This window comes from Nematolebias whitei, chromosome 12, assembly GCF_014905685.2.
Source record: "Nematolebias whitei isolate Nwh7 chromosome 12, NemWhi1, whole genome shotgun sequence".
Classification (NCBI taxonomy): Eukaryota; Metazoa; Chordata; class Actinopteri; order Cyprinodontiformes; family Rivulidae; genus Nematolebias; species Nematolebias whitei.
The window spans coordinates 37,943,650-37,966,564 of record NC_056509.1 but is presented as its reverse complement, the minus strand read 5'-3'; the positions used below and the strand labels follow the sequence as shown (position 1 = coordinate 37,966,564).

The 22,915-nt window shown below is 40.1% G+C and overlaps 2 protein-coding genes across 2 annotated transcripts in view; one reads left to right on the top strand and one right to left on the bottom strand.

Moving 5' to 3' along the window:
* Positions 1-2,994: 2,994 nt before the first annotated feature.
* Positions 2,995-4,043, top strand: LOC119418569 (rho-related GTP-binding protein RhoB). Its single transcript, XM_037685886.1, has one exon. It carries the CDS (start codon positions 3,055-3,057, stop codon positions 3,637-3,639), a length of 585 nt encoding a protein of 194 aa, XP_037541814.1. The 5' UTR covers positions 2,995-3,054; the 3' UTR covers positions 3,640-4,043.
* Positions 4,044-7,880: 3,837 nt separating this feature from the next.
* The window catches only part of LOC119418567 (apolipoprotein B-100), a 16,802-nt gene continuing 1,767 nt past the window's right edge, over positions 7,881-22,915 (bottom strand). The window contains exons 3-26 of the mRNA XM_037685884.1: positions 22,548-22,660; positions 22,322-22,467; positions 22,049-22,196; positions 21,515-21,667; positions 21,253-21,377; positions 21,059-21,144; positions 19,582-20,032; positions 19,384-19,498; positions 19,144-19,287; positions 18,810-19,021; positions 18,482-18,701; positions 18,218-18,391; positions 17,942-18,139; positions 17,665-17,832; positions 17,336-17,541; positions 16,757-16,927; positions 16,536-16,666; positions 15,455-15,656; positions 15,149-15,321; positions 14,877-15,052; positions 14,686-14,801; positions 14,180-14,553; positions 9,370-14,069; positions 7,881-9,262 (exon numbers count right to left, since the gene is read on the bottom strand). Of these exons, the coding sequence (XP_037541812.1) occupies positions 8,156-9,262; positions 9,370-14,069; positions 14,180-14,553; positions 14,686-14,801; positions 14,877-15,052; positions 15,149-15,321; positions 15,455-15,656; positions 16,536-16,666; positions 16,757-16,927; positions 17,336-17,541; positions 17,665-17,832; positions 17,942-18,139; positions 18,218-18,391; positions 18,482-18,701; positions 18,810-19,021; positions 19,144-19,287; positions 19,384-19,498; positions 19,582-20,032; positions 21,059-21,144; positions 21,253-21,377; positions 21,515-21,667; positions 22,049-22,196; positions 22,322-22,467; positions 22,548-22,660 (9,809 nt within the window). The 3' untranslated portion in view covers positions 7,881-8,155. The remainder of the gene's footprint in view (positions 9,263-9,369; positions 14,070-14,179; positions 14,554-14,685; positions 14,802-14,876; positions 15,053-15,148; positions 15,322-15,454; positions 15,657-16,535; positions 16,667-16,756; positions 16,928-17,335; positions 17,542-17,664; positions 17,833-17,941; positions 18,140-18,217; positions 18,392-18,481; positions 18,702-18,809; positions 19,022-19,143; positions 19,288-19,383; positions 19,499-19,581; positions 20,033-21,058; positions 21,145-21,252; positions 21,378-21,514; positions 21,668-22,048; positions 22,197-22,321; positions 22,468-22,547; positions 22,661-22,915) is intronic.

The window sequence follows — 22,915 nt, the reverse complement described above, 5'->3', positions numbered from 1 at the left end:
TGTATATATATGTATGTATGTATAAATTATTTACAAGAATCCAGTCTTATGGACTTGCGACCTGGATATGGGCACCAGTGACCCCCTGCAACCCGAAAAGGAAGAAGTGAGTAAAGATAATGGATAGATGGATGGATGGATGGATGGATGGATGGATGGAATCCAGTCTATTCTTTTGTCTCAAAATGTAAAGATATCAATAAACGTTAACAGTCACTGGATGTTTTTAGTTTTATAATTTCACACCTACTGGGCAGAACAAACCCTTTAACAAACTTAAAATGGCCCATGGGCCACCAGTTGATAATGACAATTGTATCAAGTTTTGCGAACGAAGGAGCAGAAATGGCTCTTTTGATCATAAAGGTTGCAGACCCCCGGCCATGATTCTGTTATTTCCCTAGTCAAACACATCCAAAATTCTAACTGCCTTATCATCATTTTGCACTTCACATGTCTCAAATGTAGTTCTAGTTATCACAAATGATAATAACTTTTTCAATACGCAACAAGCTTTCAAATCTTGTGGATTTTTGAAACACAACCAAGAGAAGCGTTTCATTTAGATGTTGTAAATCAGTGATTCTTAACAAGTGGGTTGAGGACCCTGTTTGTTGCTCATTGGCTTTTACCTTGATTAAAAAATGTTAAGACAAAACTGAAAGTTATGACTACGTTTTGTGATTAACGTTGGATAAAAATATCCTCTATTTATCTTACTTACTCAAAGAAGGCACACTCGACGACAGAAGAAGATTTTTAACTGGTTTTACTTGCGAGGGCAGATTTTCACAACAGGTTACGCAGATGTACAGAAGTTACATGCATGGAGCAGTCACAAGAATCTGCCACAGGCGGTGTGCGAGGTTTGTTTTTATATGTTTATCAGCTCCTGGCTCACAGGCAGACCGGTGTCCCTGGACTGACAGCTGTGCATGTATCAAATCAGCTCCTCGCCCAGCTCTCTCTCTGAAATGGAATAAAAACCCTCTACTAACTTAACACACGAGTCATTAACGTTCTCAGCCAAAATTAATACTTGAAAAAGTGACGAAATAGTATTAACAAGACATTTAGCTATATATTCAATGAGCACGTATTCAGCTAAAAGTCTATATTTGGAGTCTTTTAGAAACTACTTCTCAGTAGTTGAACTTTTTTCTTTCATCTTTGTGTGTGAAAGTTGACGTTGTTATAAAAAAATTGGTTATGGAAGCGAAAGGTTTTAATAATAAACAGTAATACTCAGCAGTGCATCTGAAACTCACTTAGTTTAAGAAGGCTTATAGCCAATTGACATTAGCTTTTACAAAACTGGCTAAATGTCTTAGTGTTGTAGCAGCAGCTGGGAGTCACTTGAGTTCTTTTGCAAGCGATTGCGCTGAATGATACAAATCAGACTCTGCCCCTTTTCAGCAGATAATGATTTGAGTTTTAATTAATTTTTTTGTTGTTGCATAAAACAGCGGGCGATATGCACTCAATCCAAAATGGTACCTATAAATTGAGTGTCGAACTCAAAAGAAGCCAAAATTTAAAAACTTTTTTCCAAGCCATAGGCCATACTTTCAGCTGATCCATTAACTCGAGTCAGATACCTGATATCTTTTCTCGGTTGCAGGTTCATGAACAAGAGTTTGATCTGTCTCACCCGACGTTCTGTGACTCTTTCCACATCAGAATCAGTAATGATAGAATGATCCAACCTTATTTCTGGCTTCAAAGTTAGCCAGCTGGCAAGAGAAGTCTACAGTAAATGATGTATTTATCAGTTTTTTAAAAAGAAAAACATAGAAGAGATAAAATAATTTACATTTAAATTATCATCTGACGGACCAGATTTGAGTTTGACATATGTGCCTTAAATTGACATTTAAAGTGAGAAACAGGTCTCGCTTGTAAATTACTGGTAGTCCTCATGGCTCAATGATAACCTGTAAAAATATTTATAAATGTATAAATAAAATAAAAATAATTTTTAATAAAAAAAATTGTTTATAAATTTTTTATAAATTCAGGTCTCTCTTGTAAATGAGTCCCTGAAGATAAATGGGACTAACCTGTATAATTTTTTACATTTTCTAAATAAAATGTTAAAAATAATTTTTCATAAACGTTTTTATACATTTAAAAAAAAAAAAATTAGGTCTCTCTTGTAAATGAGTCCCCAAAGCTCAACGGGACAAACCTGTAGTTTTTTTTTTTTTATTATTATAATGTTTTAACATTTTTATAAATAAAAATGTAAAAATAAAATAAAAAATAATTTTTTATAAACATTTTAAATATTTTTTAAATAAACTCAGGTCTCTCTTGTAAATGAGTCCCTGAGGCTCAATGGGAGTAACCTGTATACATTTTTATATTTTTTAAAAATATTTTTAAAATAAAAGTTTTAAACAAAATAAAAAAATAATTTTTTTAAATATTTTTTATAAATTCAGGTCTCTTTTGTAAATGAATCCCCGATGTTCAGTGGGACTAATCTGTATAAATAAAGGTTGAATGAAATAAAGGCTGAATGAAAAAGAAAGGATGTTCATATGACACAAAAAAGCTTGCCATACAGAATTAGCTATATGATACATCGACCTGCCATACAACAGGACATTTGCATATTACATCTGTATGAACTGCTCAGAAACTTGTTTTCGGTTTTGATTTTAGGTCAATTTTCTGGGCAATTTAGAAAAAAATTAAAAAGCCAAATCAGTAAGATGTATTTTAGGGAGGACAGGAGCTACTTTCAAAACACACATACACACTAAAAAAAATAAATAAAGATATGTTTTTCATCATGTGGTGAGGTTCAGGGTTGTCTGACTCAGACTTGGGGTGGGTCTCCTCCCCCACAGAGGAGGGAAACCGGTCCGGGCCAATCAGCTGTCCCGGTGCAGACCGTGACCTCACCTCCACGTTTCTGATTGGACTGCTATATTTAGGAACCCTCCCTGCGCTTTATAAGACAGAGGCAGAAAACTTCCTGCCGGTTCAGGTCCGTGGTTTAAAAAAAATAGTAGGACAGAGAGAAAAGGAAACAACGAGAAGAATCCAATGGCGGACATAAGGAAGAAGCTCGTGGTGGTAGGAGACGGCGCGTGCGGGAAAACGTGTCTCCTGTTTGTCTTCAGCAGGGACGAGTTTCCCCACGTGTACGTCCCCACGGTGTTCGAGACGTACGTGGCGGACATAGAGGTGGACGACAAGCAGGTTCAGCTAGCTCTGTGGGACACGGCGGGACAGGAGGACTTTGACCGCCTGCGCCCGCTCTCCTACCCGGACACGGACGTCGTCCTCATGTGCTTCTCCGTGGACAGCCCGGACTCGCTGGCGAACATCACGGAGAAGTGGCTCCCGGAGGTCCAGCATTTCTGCCCGAACGTGCCCATCGTCCTGGTGGCCAACAAGAAGGACCTGCGCGGCGACGAGGAGACCAGGGCCAAACTGGCCCGCGTGAAGCTGGAGCCGGTGAGGGCGGAGGAGGGCCGCGCCGTGGCCGCGCGCATCAACGCCCACAACTACGTGGAGTGCTCGGCCAAAACCAAGGAGGGGATCTGGGAGGTGTTCGAGGCCGCGACGCGCGCGGCCCTGCAGGCGCCGAGCCGGGGTGGGTGCCCCAACTGCTGCGCCCTGATGTGAGGAGTCCGTCTGGACATGTTTGAGGGACATGATGATGGCTGCACCCGGGACACCCCCTGCAGCCCTGGGTTGAACCAAACCCATTAACCGCAGACTGAATGTTCTGAGCACACCCTGTCATGGATTGTCGGTCACGTGATCCCAAACTGACTGCAAGGGAAAAACACTGCAAAGACTTTTATCTTCTTTTTTAGGAGGACCTGATTGTATTAAAGCCCGAGATTTATATTTTATAATTAGAAGCACATTTGCACTGTAATTTATGTTCAAATTGTAATAACACTATTGTATTAACTTGCACATGGTTACTACAACAGGGTGTTCTGTTTATCGGCTGCCACTAAAATTAAAGCTCGAATACTGGAAGCCAAGAGCTCAGGGGCCGAACGTCCAGCAGTTATTGTCAGCAAGTTTGTTTTCTGGTTTAAAATCTAGTTTTATTTAAAGATGAACCCACTGGTGAGCCGAACTGAGTTCACATGCCGGCCTGATTTGGCCCCCTGGCCACCATTTGAAAAGCCCTTGGCTAGATGATTGTTTCGTTTTCGTGCATCTGTTTGCTAAATCTATCATCAACCACTGGGTGGATTGTAATGAGACTTGCAGAAATTATTCATTGGATTAGCCTTTTCAAGATGGCTGCCACAGTCTTAGAAAATTCAAAAATGGAGATAAGTCAGCAAGTTTTATGAAATCCAGCTTAAGATTTGGTTTAATAGTGGCTTGAGCGTGACATCTACTGTTACTGCATGAAATGGCACATTATGTTATTGTCAAGCAAATTTCTAAACAAAATATCTTAGTTTAAATCTGTGGTGGGCTACGGGTGTTTTTTTATGGGATGCTAGGCCTTAATTTAGAGTATTTTTACTACTTTTGAATGAATGAGACAACTTGATTTTGCAGAATCTTTGGGATCGGTTTGCTTCTAGTGAAGCATAACAGTGTTAGGAGACCTGCACTTCTGCAGCTTTCCAAGGGACCACTTTTATTTTAAAACGTGTTTCTGTTTTATTCCTAGCTGTGGCTGTGTGGACGACCAAAGAATAGACGATGCCTTCCAATTTACTCTAATCAAACTATGCACACAGACTGAGTTAAGCCAGCTGTTTTACTGACTAATACATTCCATTTGTGGCTTATAACATTTTCTATTTACCTCCAGCTTACATTTCTAGTGGGAGATGACCTTTATTGTAAAGGGTGTGTTTTCTCTTAAGTGTCATAAAACTCGTTCGTAAGCCACACTCGTTTAAACCATTTTGTGTTGATTTAATGCACCAGTTTGACTATTTGTAGCCAATTAATGCAAGAAAGTATTGACTTTTTAAACCCTTTATGCTGTAAAAAGGTATTTAAGGACGAGTAAGGATTAATTTAGACTTTAAAGAATCTCATTGCAAAGTATGAAATCAAACAGAGCTGTATCAAATGTTAGTTTGACAGCAGTAGTTTTAAGTTTTCCATATCTATAGAATGTCATGAAATGCAGGTATGCACTTGATGTAAACAAAGCGTTCGAATGAAACCTGAAGCACAACACGGCCTGTAAGTTTTAACCTATTTTCAGCAGCTTTGGCTTCTTTACAAGTCGAAAAGGGAACAATTGCTTAATTTTATGGTTATTTTTGTTTGGTCTTCATGACTTTGCAATGAGCACCTTTTTATTTAAGATGATCCCTAGATGATTCCTTCTATTTTGATAGTGAATGCACTTTTAGTTTACTTTTATATTTGTGTTAAACTTTAGATTAATTCATCTTGTATAACTTATAGTTGTGAACAAGTTTAGTTTGTCTCTGCTAGTGTTCGTGCGCGGTGGTGGGAGCGCTCGTTCACACGACAACTACAGACGCAAATTTAATGACGCTGCAATGGTGACTTCTTTTTTTTTTTTATTAATGTTTTGAATGTTATTTTGCTTTTACCAGTCCCTGCAAGAAAAATACTGATTATTAAAATATATTTTGTGTTTTCTACTGGTAAAAAAAATGATCAAAGTTTTCATTCTTTGTTTAAAACAAAGGACATTTGTGTAAAGGCCACTGTTCCTTCTGCCTTGTGTTGCCTTCGCTGACTTATTGTTTTTTTTTTTTTACAGAGGAGGACAACAATGAATGTGATTTTTTTTGTTTGTTTTTTTTTGTACGTTTTTGAGGTAAAATGGTACAAGTATAAGGGAACAAGTGCTGCTGTTTTTTAAAAATCCCAATAAAAATGTCAACTTTTTAATAATCTTTGTTTTTTCTCAAAACACATCAACACAACAGTTTACATCATGAATATGTATGGAGACTAATACGTGAGTCACATATTTTTAGTTTAATTCAGATGGTTTTTTTTCTTATAGCACAGTTATTTTTTCTTAAAGGCAAAGGGTGATAATGTTTTGCCTGTGTCTATGTATACTTGTTTTTTTTATCTGTTGTGTTAGCACAATATCTCACGAACCAGCGGATGTATTTTAATGAAAGTCTCAAAAAGTAATCATTTGATTAACTTTAGGAGTCAACTCTAAAACAGATGGCCGCCACAGCTAAGTAACTTTCGCCAACATAAAAATGGCTATAACTCTGAAATTTTTACAGAGTATGGTTGTTTTTTTTTTTTAGCAGCTAAGAGAAATTTCCCACAATATTTAAAAGACTGATCTATTTTTAAACCAGTGGTTCTAAAATGGTGTTCCCTGTGCCTGTGCTTGGGGTCCGCAAAAAAAGCAAAAACCAATAAATATATATATATATAGTAGTCCGTCGTTTATCGCAGTGGATCCGTACCCTGAAGAACTGCGATAAGTAAAAACAGCAAAGTAGTAGTAGTTTTTTTTTTTTTAATAATTATTATTTAAAAAGGCATTTTAAACCCTTCATACACTCTTGCAATATTCTAAACAATGTTTCTAAACTAAAAAGAGCACAGAACGTCATGATTTCAGCTCCCTGCCTCCTCTGCTCTTTGCCACCTGCAAGCGCTCTTGGCCACGCCCACTTCTCCGCTATGCATGGTGAACAGCTGATCAGCTGCAGCAGGAAGTTTATCCTGCAGTGAGGGCTGCAAATGTGCAGCAGGTGCTAAATAATTTAAAATAATTTCTTTTAAATAAAACTTCCATGCCGATCATGCGGCTCGTCCATCAATCAGTGTCATGTCCAATCTTATTTTGAAAAACCGCAATAGAGCGAGTCAGCGATAAACGAATCGCGAAGTAGCGAGGGACTACTGTTTTTTTTTTAACAAGCACGTAGATGTTTAACAACCTGTTGAAATACACCAAGATGCAGGAAATCACATCTACTTTATTCAAACCCCCCTCCCCCTGCCAATCCCCCCGCTATTTGCGTTCTGGCATAATCGATTTACAGATTAAGCCCTTACTTGGTTTGGCTACTGCTGTTATGATTCTGTTCAGTTTTATGTAAAGAGTTTTCTGTAACAATTTGAAGGAGTGGCAATTTATGTTCATAGGTAAAGTTTTAAAGTGGTTTTTGATACTGTTAATTTTCTCAAAACTAATTTTTGGAAATTGAAACGAAAACTTTTATTAATTGTGTCTTCTATGTTAAAAATGATTAAAAAAATTGTATCAACACTATTAAAGAACAGTCTTAATTTTTTTATATTACACAGATATTTCTATTTGCATTAAAGAGACAAATTGAAGAAAATTATATAATAAACATGAAGGTTATGAGGGGGTCCCTGAAACTTTTCCTCCCCTGTGAAGTCCCTGAACTCAAAAAGTTTGAGAAGCCCTGTTTTAAACTAGACCAATAACTTCTGGCATCAACTGTGTCTGTTAGCAAAATATCTCATGAATGACTAAAAGGATTTTAATGAAACTCAGAAAATAATCACTGGATTTATCTCTACATCTAAATAACCTTTAGTGTCAGTCCAAAATAAAATGGCTGCCACAGAGCTAATTTTACAGATATTGTGCTGAAAGGATGAACTTAGATTAAAACCGTCATGCAAAGTGTCAGGTGATATTACTTACTTGTAGGAATGTTAGAAAGAATGTCAGGCACTGACACTGTTGGTCATGTTTAAATTTAGACCCAAGTGTACAACAAGTAACTGGTGGCCACAGGTTAGTAGCGTCCTGTCCTGTGAGCTGTGTTTAATGTATATTAAAAGACTCGTCATCTTTACAGAATTTTAATGTGGTCGAAAGTTAACGTTTCATAAGAGTCTACAAGGTGCATTGCTCCATACTGGTTTTTAAATGATACAAGAAATGCTTTGACAGGTATGCAGTACAAACTGTATTTATTGACGTGGCTTTTTAAATAGTACAAGACACAAATGAAAACAATAGAATCAGAACAATTGTTAGTTTACCATGAAATAATAATGGGGTGGGGGAAGCAGAATGGAGAAGTATGATAGGAATACACATCCCTGTTTTTGTAGAATTGAGTTTTTAGGACAAAACCTTCACGGCTGTGTTGTTGGTTATGAAAAAGAGACAAGTATTACAAACATTTATCCACATTTTTGTTTGCCTTGGTTACATTCAGTTGAATCTGGCAATGTTTGGTAAAGGAATTTCAACCTCTATCCGTCTGTCATCTACTTTAACGTAGGATTCAACACTCTTGCTTTTCTCTTTGAGGGTCCTAATGACGGTGTTGTGGACGGTGTTAACGCCTTTTACCGAAGAGTCAATCCAAGACTGGACGTCTGTTCTAAGCTGTTCAGTAGATGCATAGGGTGACAGGGTTGTAAATTGGGAGAGTTTATCGATCACATATCTCAGAAATTCCACAATGATTCTGTGGACGTCCTTAATTTGCTCAGGAATCTTGGGATTTTTGTACATATCATCCAAGAAGTTGTAAATGCCCTCTAGGTTTTCTTGTTTTAGACGTTGGAGACAGTTTTCACTCTGTTCAACGATAAACTGCATAAATGCTGAGAATTGCTTGATTTTATCTTCCAGCTGGATTGCACTTAAATTCCTCACAGTAACAATCACACGCGCCTGCATTTTCTTCAGATACTCCATCAGATTATTAAGAATTTCTGCCCCACTGACAATGCGGTTAGAGCCGGGAAAATGGAATTTGATCGCTTTGAATTGATCAACGACTGGTGCAAACATGGAGGCGATGTACTCTGGGATCTTTTCAACAGCCTCCTCAAACACATCAGCAGCAAACGCGCTCAATTTCTGGTGGATCTCAAGTCCAGAGAGCCTCTGTTCATAACCAGGGATCTGGAACTTGGTCTGTTTCAGGAATTTAACAACAGCATCGAGAACAAGTTCAACCTTTTTTTGGTACTCTTTGAGAATCACAAGGGTCTTATCTATGACAGTCGGCATGAGATCAGAAGGACTAACTGCAGCGAGATTCTCAACAGCCTTCTTGAACATTTCTTTACCCTGCTTTGTAGCCTTTTTAAACGAGACCTTGAGGCTTCTAGCATCCCTGTTGAGTTGGTTGTATGTTCTGACAGCAGGATCGGAAACCATTTCCATCACTGTGGGCACATGTTTTTTCAGTCCCAGCATCATCTCGTATGGCATCTCCATATTCCAGGTGGTCTGAAGGTTTAGCTTTTTGGATTCAGTCACAGAAATCTTGAGACCCAAGATATCAACGTTGGTTGTTGGCTTAGTCTGTTGAAAAAAAGAAACATTATAGTTAAAAGTTGAATTAGAAATAAAAAGAAAATTAAGATGAGCTTTAAAAAAAACATCTAAACTGTATTTAAATGATTTGTTACCGGGTAGCGACCGTAGATTCTGGCTTTCACTTGTGCTGGCTGCTTTGTCTGCATCTGAATGGCAATGAGTCCTGTAGATGGAGTAGACATGGACACAACCAGGCCTTCGGCTGGATTCCCTTTAATATCTTGGTTGATTTCCATAGTCATAGAAGACAGATTGATTTTTGCTGCGTTGGTGATAGAGGTGTCTATGTTTTTTAAGCCTAAGACGATGGTGCTCTCATGGTTTCCCTCCAGCACTGAATGTTTCACAGACAGGAGGGAGGCCATTTTAAATTCATCCACTGTTTTCACTTTGGTGCTGCCTTCAATCTTCCCATTCAAAATTTCAAATTCAGACAATGAGGAGGCATCAAGTTTGATGTTGAGGCCATCCTGGTTGAGGACGCTGGCGTCAGTTTTGAGTGTGATCATTGCTGTTTTCATGGAGAACTCGTAGATCAGGTCACCCATCACTGGGATCTTGATGGTCTGAATTTTGGGTAGAGTGATTTTTGGAGTAGTGAACTTGCTGAGGGCAGCTGGAACATGCAGGGCAGGCATTGCAATGGAATTGACATCGGGCAGGGGAATTGTGAAAGAGGACATTTCAACATTCATCAGTGGAACTCTGTGGGCAGGTACTACAATGGTTTTTGGTAACTCAATGCTGTATTTGTCATACTCTGCCTTTGCTTTGTCATAAGATGAAGCAAGGATGGCTGTGGCCTTGTCTTTATTAATAAGCACTTTCTTGTGCAGAGCCTCCATGTTGGTATTTATAGCAGTAATGACTGGATCCAAATTAATATCAAAAGTGATCATCTCAGAGTTCTTAATGTACTTTAGCTTGGATTTCATGTCCAATGTCTGCTGAGTTGTTGTCAGGATGAAGCCCAGGCCAGTGTCTTCCCAGAGAGAATAGTCCTCCACTCTTGGTGTTTTCATGCCAACAAATGGTAAGGTGATTTCAGGAATGGTGATAGGTTTCTTCAGTACATCAAGATTTGCGTCCCCGTTGATTTGGGAAATTATGGTAATTTCTTTCTCACCATTGTCCATGGAAAAAAAATGGGAGTATTTGTACTGATTGAACCTGGCCAGGCCGGTCCAGCTTGCCTGGTGCACTTCAGAGTTCAGAGTAAAAGCGATGTCATTCTGGAGGTCAACTTTTCCAGACAGCTTGAATGGCAGAACAACCTTGGCACCTCCCTTGTTCTTCATGTCAAACATGAGCTCTGTAGGTTTGATCAAAGCGAGGGCAGAGCTTGAGAGAGCTCCTTCGACCTGACCAACCAATTCTGCATTGTGAGAAGCAGTGAGATCAATTTTCATGTCTTCAATCTTAGCTTGGAGCTTGACCTCTGCAACACTCCCCTTCATGAAAGGTGTTTCTGTCTCAGCCTTGGCATTGATGATGACATGGCGGAAAATGCAAATATCAGCAACAACAGTTTGATTCATCTTTAAGTGGTTGCTGCTTGTCTCTCCAGTGAGGGTAACTTTGGCTGTGTGGAGATCCATTTCCACATCAATGTCACTCTTATGTGTTGCTTCATCTGAGAATCTCTGAACTGTATATTTTCCATTGGCCTGATTATTTAAAGTGAGATGCATGGTGCCATCTACAAGCCCAAAGACACTCTTTTGTTTCATCATCGTTTTGCTGAATGCGTTTAAGGGTGGCATGTTGAGGTCATGATTGTAGGTAGTCTCTACTGTGGCAGAGATTCCATTTTCTGTGTTAAGGACTGCATTATTGACAAGCTCTGCATCACAGAACTCAGTTGTGGCTTTCACAGTTGTTTCAGTAGAGGCTAGGGCTGATAGGCCATAGAAATCCATTGCTCCTTTGTGGTCAAGTGTAAAGGAAAGCTGATGTACATTAATGTTTTCGGAAATGGTCAAACGGCTCATCATGGGTGCAGCTAAATGTGCAGAGGCATCCACAGTGTAGTCAAGGACTTTCAGAGTAGAATCAGCCCTTGAGTTTAGGTTTATTTTGAATTCTGGTGTGACTGATGAGGTTGTGGCGTTCTCCAGGTCAGCAGTGGTCCTCAGGTTGTAATGAGGCGAGGTAACTCTGAACTCACCATAGAGTTTTCCAAAACAGGGAATCTTGCTCATCTCTGCAACTTTCTCTTTCAGCTCTGTTGTGAGTGTTTCATAATCATAGGACTGAATTTTCTGTATTATTCTTACAAAGTAGTCACTCATGTCATCAAATAGCTGTTTGAAGTCAAAGGCATACAGCTCATTCATAAGGTCCTTAACAGGCACCAGGGCTTTGTTAAGCAAAGGCTGGATATCAATTGATTTCAGAGCTTCAAATGTAAGCTGAATCTTCTCTCTGATCTGATATTCCTTCATAATTTTAACAACTTCATCCATGAAGGCCCCAATTATTTTTTCAACCCCATAGTTGGAAAGAAACTCTTCAATTTTGATATAAACTGCTTCAAGTTTGTCGTGGATGTTAATTTTATTAATTGTAGCCCTGATAGTGTCTTTGATAGATTTGAACAGATTAACAATTTTATCAGTTGGGAACTTGGCCATCATTTCAGTGATGTATTTTTCCACAATGGTGAGAAACTCTCTCAGGTCTTGGACAAAGAGGTTGAAGTCAAAATGATCAATGGCATCCTTCAGTTCTGCCATTTTGCCTTGAAACTTGGCACTGATCTCATACCTGGTGCTGATGTCTTTAAGCATCTCAATGCTGTTATCCATCAGAGTCATCATTGTGGTCTTCATGCTTTCAATCACTGCTGGAATGTGTTCAATGAATGGGATCAGGATGGAGTGACTGTCACTGTTCTTGTCATATTTCACAAATCCAGAGATGGCATAATCTTGACTGGCCTTACTAAAGAGGGGAGTTGAGACTGCTCCTTTCATTTCAATACCCATCTTCTTTGGATTGTTATATGCACTCAGTTCTTGATTAAAAGTGTGCTCATTCACTGTGGATATCACCTTCAGTGACATACTCTGCTCTTGCAGGCTTAACATGCTGTTCAACTTGTTATCCATATTGGTCTTGATAGTAGGTCTATCTGCCATTTCATGGCTGGTTGAGGCTCTGTACTCAAAGGACTGTGTAAACAGTGTTGGTTCTGCTTTAAGGAGGTATTTGCTGTACACTTCAGAACTGTGCTGTCCATACACATGCACTTCACCGTTTGAGTTGAAAATGGCATCAATGGTTAGAGTGAAGGGTGCAGCAGCAGTTTTGATCATGCTGTCCAGACGAAGAGATGGCGAGTTAAAGCTAGCCATGTTGTTGAACTTCACAGTCAAACCATCAACTTCCATGTCGGTTGAATGTGTCATGCGCGATCCTAGGAGTTTTCCATTGGTGTTGCACATTGCAGACAGTATCATGTTAGCAAACTTGATTTCATATGTGTGCTTGAGCTCTTCCTCTGAGAAGGCTCCCATCAGTGTTCCAGTCAGTTCTACATTGTAAGGTTCTGTCTTGAACTGGGCATCATTTACAAAGTTAACCGCCATCACCTTCAGGTCATTTTTCACTGTAACTGAAGCAGTAAAATGCTTCATGTTGACTGTGATGTCGTGCATGTAGGAATTGCTCCTGTCAAGGAAGTTGTCAGTTTTGGACTGGAGGGTTAAAGATCCCAAAGAAAGAGATAGTGAATGGGTATTGTCAGTCTTCATCTCCCTGAAAGATCCAACCATGTTGTTGGAGAAGACCAAACCATCTTCATTCAGCCTCAAGTTCACTCTGTTCCTGCTGTTGATGTCAAACAGATTACCTGCAAACATGCTGTTGAGATAAACCTCTGTGTTTGCAAGCTTTCCCTCTACAGAGAGCTCAGCTTTGTTGGCCCGAATAGCTCCTTTTGTTGTGAGAGACAAGGTGGCTCCAGTGGTGTCAACCCCGCCATGGAAAATATTCTCAAATGTAAATGGGCTGTGCCGGGCAGTTGTTGTACAGCTGGTGGTCAAGCTGTTTGTGCTCAATGACAAGGTTGCTTTATGGGAAGCAATACTTGAGAAGATGTTTATGGAGGCATCAGCATTGATCTCTAAGCCAGAGGGATTCATCACTCCAGTCAGCAAAGAATATGCCCGGTTCTGCGTATCATCAGCTTGGTTCTCTATTCTGAAGGCAGCCTGTCCTCCAGAGGAGGAGAACTCCATCTGACTACGAATCATCTTCTCATAAGCTTTGGTCACAGAGTCAGACTGGAAGGTGAGTTTGACATCCTTGTAGTTAAGGTTAATTTTGGTGGTGTGCATGATTGGGTCATGGTTCATGTTGGTGGTTGATTCAAACAAAAATTCATCACTTTCATAGGATGCTTTGATCTTGTTTGCAAGCTTCAGCTTTTCAGAGTTCACCCTCAATGTGCTCTCCATTTTTGCTTCTTTCTTGGCTGGCTCAACAGAGAAGGTGTGGAGGTAAGTGGTGGTGGCAACCATGGGTCCAATGGTGATGCTCCCATCTGTGTTAATATCTCCAAAGAACATGTTTGAGTCAAGGGTGTACTGGGTGGTAATGGTCAAATTAGTGTTCAGACCAGCAGGATCAGCAGCAGCATACAATTTGTAGTGACCTGTTGTCAGTATATTGTCTGTGACGGCAATGCTTTCCAACACGCTGAAACCTGTGTTGATGAGCATGTGATTCAGGGCTCCATCGAGTGTGACTTCAATTGTTTCCTTGTCTGTGTCTGTGATTTTGGATGCTCCTGTGAGATGGAAAATTCAGTAAAAGAATGAGTACACATCCTATCTTCATTTTATTTTTTCAATATTAACTTGCAAATTAATATTTATTACAGAACAAAGTATAGATTACCTTCAGCTGAGAAAGATAGCAGTCTAATTGGACTTTCAGCCATGACGCTGAACTTGGCCACGTATTCAGGTGACTCTGCAGTGTTATTACCAACAGTAATCACTCCCTCCCAGTCGTAAAAGTTGCTGTTGACTTTGGCAGATGCCTCCATCAATCCCATCAGAGGTAGGGTGAGATCATATTCAGAGGGGATAGTAAAACGTGGGATTGGGACCTCCCGAGGGGCAAAATCCACTTCCAATTGAGGCACAGAAATGCGAGGGGAGGTGACAACAGATGGTATCCTCAGCTCTTCAGATGTTTTCCCACCGAAAGGCAGAGGGATAGTCATCACAAAGCGGTTCTGTTTGAACTGGTATCTGAGTGTGCTTTCACTGGTTGAATGAAAAAAAAAAAAAAAAAAGGGTTAAACTTCAAAACATACACTTAAATAGACTACATGATGTTCTAAATCCAAATCAAGAGACAGCAATTAATTACAGACACACTTAATTAGCTGGACTTACAGATTCATGAACAAGTTTTCAGGCACTGATGGCATTTGCATCTTTTCAACGCTGTTCCTCAGTTTCTTGATGCAAGGAACATCAACGGAAATCTTATCAATCCAGATGTTGGTGGCCTAAAAAGAAACATTTCTCATGTTTCAGCCTGTCAAAGCTAGTGTCTGGGAAAAAGTTGTCATAATTGTTTTTACCTCAAGGCCTTTGCTGAGAATGTGCCGTACTTTCATGTCTGTATTGACAACCTGTTTGTCCATGACATCATTTGCAAGCTGCCCGAGCAATGCCTGAGCAGCTTTGGTGTAGCCCACTGGGATCTTTGTGTCAGCATTCATGTTGGACATCAGATTAACCTCAGCCTGTTCTTTACCTGAGATACATAAACATTTGCATTTTAGTTTCCCATAAATCTTACAAAACCAGCTTAGCTTTGAATACGACTGAGGCTATTTTAAAACTAATATACCATATTTGACAGTGACTGCCTGAATGGAGGAGACTTCTGGGAGTTTCACATCACTCTTGATCTGCATGGTGAGCCCGTCAGTTTTGCTCATTGTAGCACTGAGAGTGGCATTAGTTCTGAGGGATGGCACCAGCAGCTGAACCTGCAGCATTCCATCGTTCATAGCCTGAAGCCTGCAATAAATGTAAAAAAAAGTTATCAGTTAAAGCACGCATGTCCAAATGTGTTGATGGTAGAATTGTAGTGGCTGACGTTAAATAAATACATATAATATGTATATGACGGTGTTAAAAAAAGTTTACTCACTTAGCTCGGCCAATTAGAGACAGCTGGGGCACATTCTTGCTGGAGATCTCAAGGAACATGGATTTGCCTTTTGAACTGCTGTCTGTCATGCCAACTTTAACGCCCGCCTCAACATCAATGTCAGGTATCTGGATCTGAGTGGTGAAAATGTTCCTGTTCCTGTTGTATTTCATGGTGGCTGTAGCCTCTCTGGGCTGTGAACCTTGAGTCACAGAAAAGTAACAATAATTGGTTTATTTCCTGTCGTTGTATTTTCCGCATTATTATTATTATTATTTTTAATTCTAACTACTTTGGCATGATTTGTGCTATTTTAACCATTTATATATCAAAATGTTCAGCTCATTCAGGAGATAGCTGCAATGACGTTTGGCTTTTGGAACTTTTAAATTAACATAATCTACTCCCATTGGAATGCAGACATCTCTTCAATTTCTAAATACATTGTTTTCTTGAAATCTATTTCAACCAACTTGTCTGTTTTCATCAGTTTATGCTACTTTTAGCTTGCTTTTTGTTAGTTCTAGCTTTTGTCTAAGGTGTTAGTCTTAGCTTGCCTTTTGCTACTTTCAGTTTTAAACTAAACTTGCATTATTTTTGCTTTTAGATAGCCTTTTACTACTTTTAGCTTTTAGCTACAGCCTTGCTATTGTTTAGCTTTTAGATAGCATTTTGTTACTTTTGACTATTAGCTGCAGACCTGCTATTTTTTAAGCTTTTAGATACCCTTTGACTACTTTTAACTTGTACTTAACTTGCTAGTTTAACCAAGCTATTTGTTACTATTAGCGTTTAGCAAGCACTTAATTGCTTAACCTTTTGCAACTTTTAGCTTGAAGTTAACCTTTTGTTGTTTTCAGCAAGCACATTTACTTTTACCACTTTTAGTTTTTAGCAAGCGTTCTGCTAAATTTGATTTTAAGCTAGATTTGGGAACTAGCAAGCATTTTCCTACTTTGGGATTTTAGCTAGTGTTTTGCATCTTTTCAGTTTCAGCTTCTAATTCCTGCAATCACTCAGCACTCAACATTCACACTGCAGTTTTACAGAACAATTTCTCTAATATGCATGATGCTCGTACCCTCGGCCCTGAGGATCATCTTCAAGGAATCAACCTTCTGACGGCCATCTTTTCCTTCGCTGAGGAGGTTATAGACGAAGACGGCCGTGTACTCAGATATCTCTTTTGTGGGCTCGATGTCAAGAGCAAGCCTAAAGAGAAATAAAGTCTGATGAGGTTTCACTTTACTTTTCTATAATACTGTGAAAAGCTAAATATGACCTCTTTAGACTGCAACTTACATTGTCTCTCCATTCAGAGGGAAGTAAGGGGCAGTGGTCTTGTCACTAGCGTCTGTGTAACGCAATGTGGTGCAGTATTTGATTCCAGAGAAAAGAGGGTTGCACTTTGAGATGCTCTGTTTGTGTGGGATCATTGTAGCTTGTCCAGCACCAACAATCTCCACTTTATTGCTAGAACAACAGGAAAAAGTGACAACAGAAGTTTTACAGTGCATCCCATGATCCAAGTTTCAATAGAAGTAGTGTCATAGATATTTGTCTTTTTGCCAACATCGATTAACTGTGGTGGCCATCTTGAATTCAATAGACCCTAAAAAAGATAATCAGTTGTAGATATACATCCATTGATTACTTTCTGAGAGTTTTGTTAAAATCCACCCATTGGTTCATGAGATATTTTGCCAACAGACATACAAATGAACATAGATACAGGTAGTTAATTACATTATCACCAATTTTTCACAGTAATTGGTGAAAATAATTGATAGTATTGACATTATGCTGCTTGCGTTCGGAATGTTACACAATTCGTAACTGTTTCAGAATACAATTTTTTTTATTTTATTTTATAATTGTCACCTGATTCTGAAGAGTTTTGTGGTACCCTGTGGAGCAGGGATGGAGAGCTTGACCTGGTTTTGCTCCATGGTGATCTTGGCATTAAAGGAACTCTCGTGGAACAGGGTGGTATGCATCTCAACAGCAGAAACAACAAATTCGGGCATGTGGACCCCCATCTGAGTCATGAATTCAACTCCAACAGAAGGACTGAAGACCAGCTCATTCTGTGAGTAGATCACGAACACGAAAAGGTTAAAGGTTAATGTTAAAGAGTTTAGTTTTTTTTTTTTTTTTACTCCAATCCAAAGCTAAAATATATTTTTTAAAGGAAATATTAAAACTCTTACCATGTTTGGAGAAATATGAAGGCCTCCTTTTGCACCAGGAGCAAAAGTGCCAGAAAGAGCAAAAGTCATTGGCAAGCCAGCTGCGGTTGGTAAGGTGAATTTGTTGTCCATAAAGATGTAGTGTGCAAAAATCTCATTGTCAGTGCTTGGCACCCAGCTACCCATGAACTGATGGGAAAAACATGCATGTGAAGACACGTGAGGTCAAAAACCAAACAAACAAACTCAAAAGCCATGAAACATATAAAGATAATGTAACTGCAGAATTGAACAATACCTTGGCATGATGCATGTAAGTCTTTGCGTTCAAAATTGCGTTTTCAATGATAAACTTCAGATCGGTGCCCTTGATGTAACCAAGTTCAGTTCCCATGATCCTAAGGTAGGCCATGGCCTCTGGGGACTCTTGACTCTGCAGATCTTTTACCAGTTTGTTGAAGTTACGAACAATTTCTGCCATTAGGTTTGCAGGAACCTTGGGAGAAAAAGAAATTTTGTTAGTTGTGATGCGAACAAACAAAACGACGAAGTAGCAAGAGTTTAAGATGAATACCTTTGGCCGTTCTGATTTCAGAGGCGCGAGCCATTTTTCCAGAACTTCTCTGATCTTTGGTGGCATCTTGTCCTCAGCCCAATACAGAGCTTTAGATACAGTGTCAGGGAAGAAACCATTCTGTCCAAACAAAGCCTCGAGGTTTGGTTCGAAGCCTTTACCCTCCATGCCAACCTACAGAAAAAGTCGTCCAGAACCAGAGATATGATTGGTCAAACTGAGCCCAACACAGAAAACCATTAAAGCTTAAGGAAATACACACACCTCCCATACATCCATGCTGTAGCCAAAAGCTTCCAGGGTTGTTTCCAACAAGACTTCTTTGGGCAACTGGTTGCTAGGATCAAAAATGACGTTTCCCTGAATGTTGGCATGCATGTTCTCATGTGCCACACCCAGCTTGTAGTTGCGAGACTTGGTGTTGTAGTCATTGTGTGTGATGACGTCAGTGTCCTGCAGAACTCCCATTATTCTTTGACCGAGCCTGAAGTTAAAATAGATGCAAATCAATTGGTGTATTTGGCCAAGGAATTGACAATATTTAATTACCAATAAACTAGAGTTCAGAACTCCAAAGGTTTTTCGTTCTTACTCTTTGGTCTCTGAATCGGTTGAGGAGATGATGTTGTAGATGTGAGAGGACACAAAAGCTTTGACCTGCACGTTCTGCTCCTGACTGAGCAGCTTCTTCACCATCTCAAGGTCACTTTCCTGTGGATTTCTCATCAGAATAAGGTAAGCCGCCAGGCGCTTCTGCACCGCACCCTTGGGGTATTGGCTGACCCTCTGGAGGTTGGAGCGAACCTAGACAGAACAACAACACTCCCTTTAATTTATAGTCACAGTCTGTCACATTCAATTTGTAGGTCTTACACAATGTAACAAAAACTAAAGGTATTATCGCTGTAAACCAGGATGATAGTTACTTCTTCTGTGACGGACATGCGCCTGAAAGCCTGAATGGCAGAGAGTTGCACGGACAAAGTAGTAGCGGGTTGTCTCATGCACTTCAGCAGGGTGCTCTTGATAGGGCCAGCGGCCTCCATTGCTTCTCCCATGTTACCAATAACCTGGATAGAATATCACAGATAAGATTGAGCTTTTTATTTCTTTGTGGTTTTTTTTTTCTTCATGTTTTCCAGTTGTTTTGGGAGCTGGTAACCTACCCTCAGTGTCAGGAAGGTCAGCTCTTTCTCCCCTGCACAGTCTGGACCCAAAAGGGATGTCATGTACTCATAGACAGCAGTGATCTCCGGAGTGACGCCCTCAGACTTGTACAGTCTAATGGGAAACAACAATATAATTGATTATCTGCTAATTTACAAAAGAAAAAAATGTTTAGCACTTTGGCATTTAATTCGTACCTTGTAACTACATTGCTCAGGGCATACATGATGGGTTTGCTCTGCTTGTACTGAGCCATTGCCAGCAGGTCTTTCACCATCAGACGGGAGGGGTTGGACAGCATTCCCAGGGCATAGATGACCGCATCGACCTCACTTGCATCTTGGTCAAATTTTCTTAGAATCTTCAGCATGCTGCTGGTGCATTCTGGGGTACCGCACTGAACCAGAGCTTGCCAAGTCAGAAATTCAGAGATTTCAATCATCTCATCAACGCTGGAGGTCAGAATGTCGACTTTCAATCCGCGGAGCTCAGACACCAGCTTGTGGAAGAGGCCGGCACGCAACTGGCCCTCAGTGGTCTGTGACAGGGTGTTCAGCTTCTGCATCGTGGTTAGAACAGCGTCCTTGGTTTGCACCGGCAGCTTGTCATCAACAGCGTCCATGGGGAGGTACTTCAGGTTGGCTTCATCTGAACAGAATTACAGTTCAATCAGCCAAAAATAAATAAATAAATAAAACTCAGAAGACATTTTCAAGGTGTCTGCGTTTCGTGTGTTCAGTTATGGCAGCCATCTTGAATCAGGTTTATTTCAAGCATGCATCCATTGGTTTCATTGAAATTGTTTCAGTGGTTGATGATATATTTTGCCAACAGACATTGTCCCCAATAGGTAATGGCAAATGAAGAACTGAGCAGGTAAAGGATCTCTTTGGGATCATTATCAGCCATGACGACATCAATTTTTAACTCGGTATTTTCAAAACTGACTGAATCATATCCATTTTTGTGTTGGCTAAGATAGCTGTGGCGACCATCTTGGATAACAAACAAGTTAGCAATCTGTTAGCACTCAGCTTGCGTTTGTGGATTACAGTCAGCTACTATCACACCCAATGTAGGTAAATACCTCTAAAACTGACCGAGTTAAAGCCATTTGAAAAGGAACTGTGGGAGCCAAAGTTTACACTCCTTTGTTTGTACTCCGAGTTTGTGATGGAGATTACTATCAGCTACTACCACATCAAAATTTGCTCAGTATATCTGAGTTATATCCCTTTTTGTGTTTGCCAAAGTAGCGGTGGTTGTCATTTTGCATTGGGTTTTGAATCGGGTTTAGTAGAGACACCTCCAGTGATTACTTGGTGAGAGGTTCAATAAAATCTGTCTTGCGGTTCATAAGATATTTTTAAAAAGCTCAAAGGTTTAATGGGATTAAAAAATATATCCATTCTATCTTATAAAGTTTGTTTTTTGGGCAAATTACATTGCCATAGTACGGTAAGTCCAAATGCCAATGCTCATTTTGATGTACAGTTTGTGAGGGTGAACTCTACTGTTCAGGCCACAATAAAGTAGATTAAGATGTGAATAAAGAGACTTGTTTTGAGGTGAATAGCAACAGGCGCCTCCACCGGAAAGCATTTGGCACCGACAAGAAAACTACAGGAAAGTAGACGAGTGTGGACAATGTACATCCAATATATCGGTACTTACTGTGGTTGAATATTCTGTCGTTAATCTTGGAAGTCTCTCTCAGAGTCACAGTCTGCCTCACGACTGCAGATATTCCATATTCATCCCTTGTTATTCCAAAGGAGACAAACACAGTTTAGGAGATTTAAAAATTAGAATAATGAGTAAAAAAAAGAAAGAACTCAGAATGGTGCACAATTGTTTGATTCTTTTACCTATGGGAGAAGGGTAGGAAGATGTGCTTCTCTGTACAGGATCCACTGGTCATGTGCTTCTTCTGGCTGTCAAACTTGTAGTTACAGATCTGAGTGCTGCTGATCATCTTGGACACAGGGTAGTTCTGACGAAAGACGCACGAGTCAGGGTCAGGAAATGTATTTGGCGTGTTTGAGAGTATCTTTAAGATGAGTATAATGCTTCATTTTTTTAGACAAGATACAAGGTGAGTTCAACTTTGATCAAACTTGATGTTCTCACCATGCCAGAGATGAGGGCCAGAGGACTGGTGTCCTGTCTGCGAGCAACAAACCAGTTACACGTGGACAGATCCCTGCTGACGGTCACATCGACAGCAACGTCGTCTCTGGAGTTAACGGAGAGTTCAGTGGAGCACACGCCGTGCACGGTGGGCTGAAAACAAGAGGCTTTATCAGTACTTGGGGGGATGTTCGTCACATCTCACAAACAAAGCCTATCTGATTGGAGAATGTGTGTTCTGTCCTTTCTAGACCCGATAATCAATGAACCTGAACGATTCTGTCTTTCTCCACTCTTATCGTGGGAGCAGGTGATGCTAAGAGCTCAGATAACTTATCACGGACTTTGGCCTGTACACGATGAGTGTCACTGTAAGAACATAAGAGTGCATTTATCACCTCTGACTGGGGAAGCTTATCTGCTGGTTGTGCAACTTGTTTATCTTTGTGCGACTCCACATCACAAACAGAATTAAGTTCCTCTTGGTCTGGACTAACTGGCTGCAAAATGATCATTAAGAAGAAGAGGAGCTACCATTTCAGCGTTCTTCTCCTCATCCAGGTCAGGCACCAGGAGAGAGGAGACGATCCCCCTCTTGATGTTCAGGATGTTGGTGGGCTCATCATCCTCAGGGTACAGTTTGACACCAGTTTGTCCTTCCACTGAAAGCTTCAAAGGGTTCCTGGAAGCAGGGGTAGATTTGAACCCAGAACCAAACATTTAGGTCATCCTCTCTTTTTGATCTCGCTAAATGAGCTCATTTGTCACACTATGATGTAATTCCTGGACAGATAAAGGATGACTAACTTGGCCATAGCAGCTTTGAAATTCTCATCCCCAGCAGCAGGACGGTACACCGGGTTCCCCTCATCGTCCAAACCGGAGATCTCACTCAGAGAGCAGTCTGTGGTGCGGAGGATGAAGCTACACGTCTGGGGTACGTCGACCTCAACCTGCGCGGCACAAGAAACAGTTTGCTCTCCTGTTTCACACTGACAGCCATGGAGGTTTTTGTTCTGGCTCCGGGACTTACTGTACAGTGGACTTTAGGGCCGGCCTTTTCATTCGCGGCTCCATTCACACCGTTCAGCGTCTCGGCTTCATAGTTGTACACAAAGCGTCTGAAGTTCTTGTATCTTTTGGCCACTAAAAAGTGTCAGTTAGAACATTTCAATACATTTAAGTGTCCTGATGTTACGTTCAATCATCCAGGCAAATAAATCACAAAAAGTTAAAACAGGTCATCCTGTCCAGATGACCTGTTTTAACTTTTTTGACGTTTAAGTGTCATTTAATAAACTTTTTACTGCCATAATATGTTTGTTTTTTCAGCCTAATCAAAAGAAAACATAATTATTATGGCAGTAAAAAGTTTATTAAATGACACTTAAACGTCAAAAA

Coding starts and splice junctions, on each gene's coding strand:
- LOC119418569 (XM_037685886.1), top strand. CDS start 3,055: ATGGCGGACATAAGGAAGAAGCTCGTGGTGGTAGGAGACGGCGCGTGC.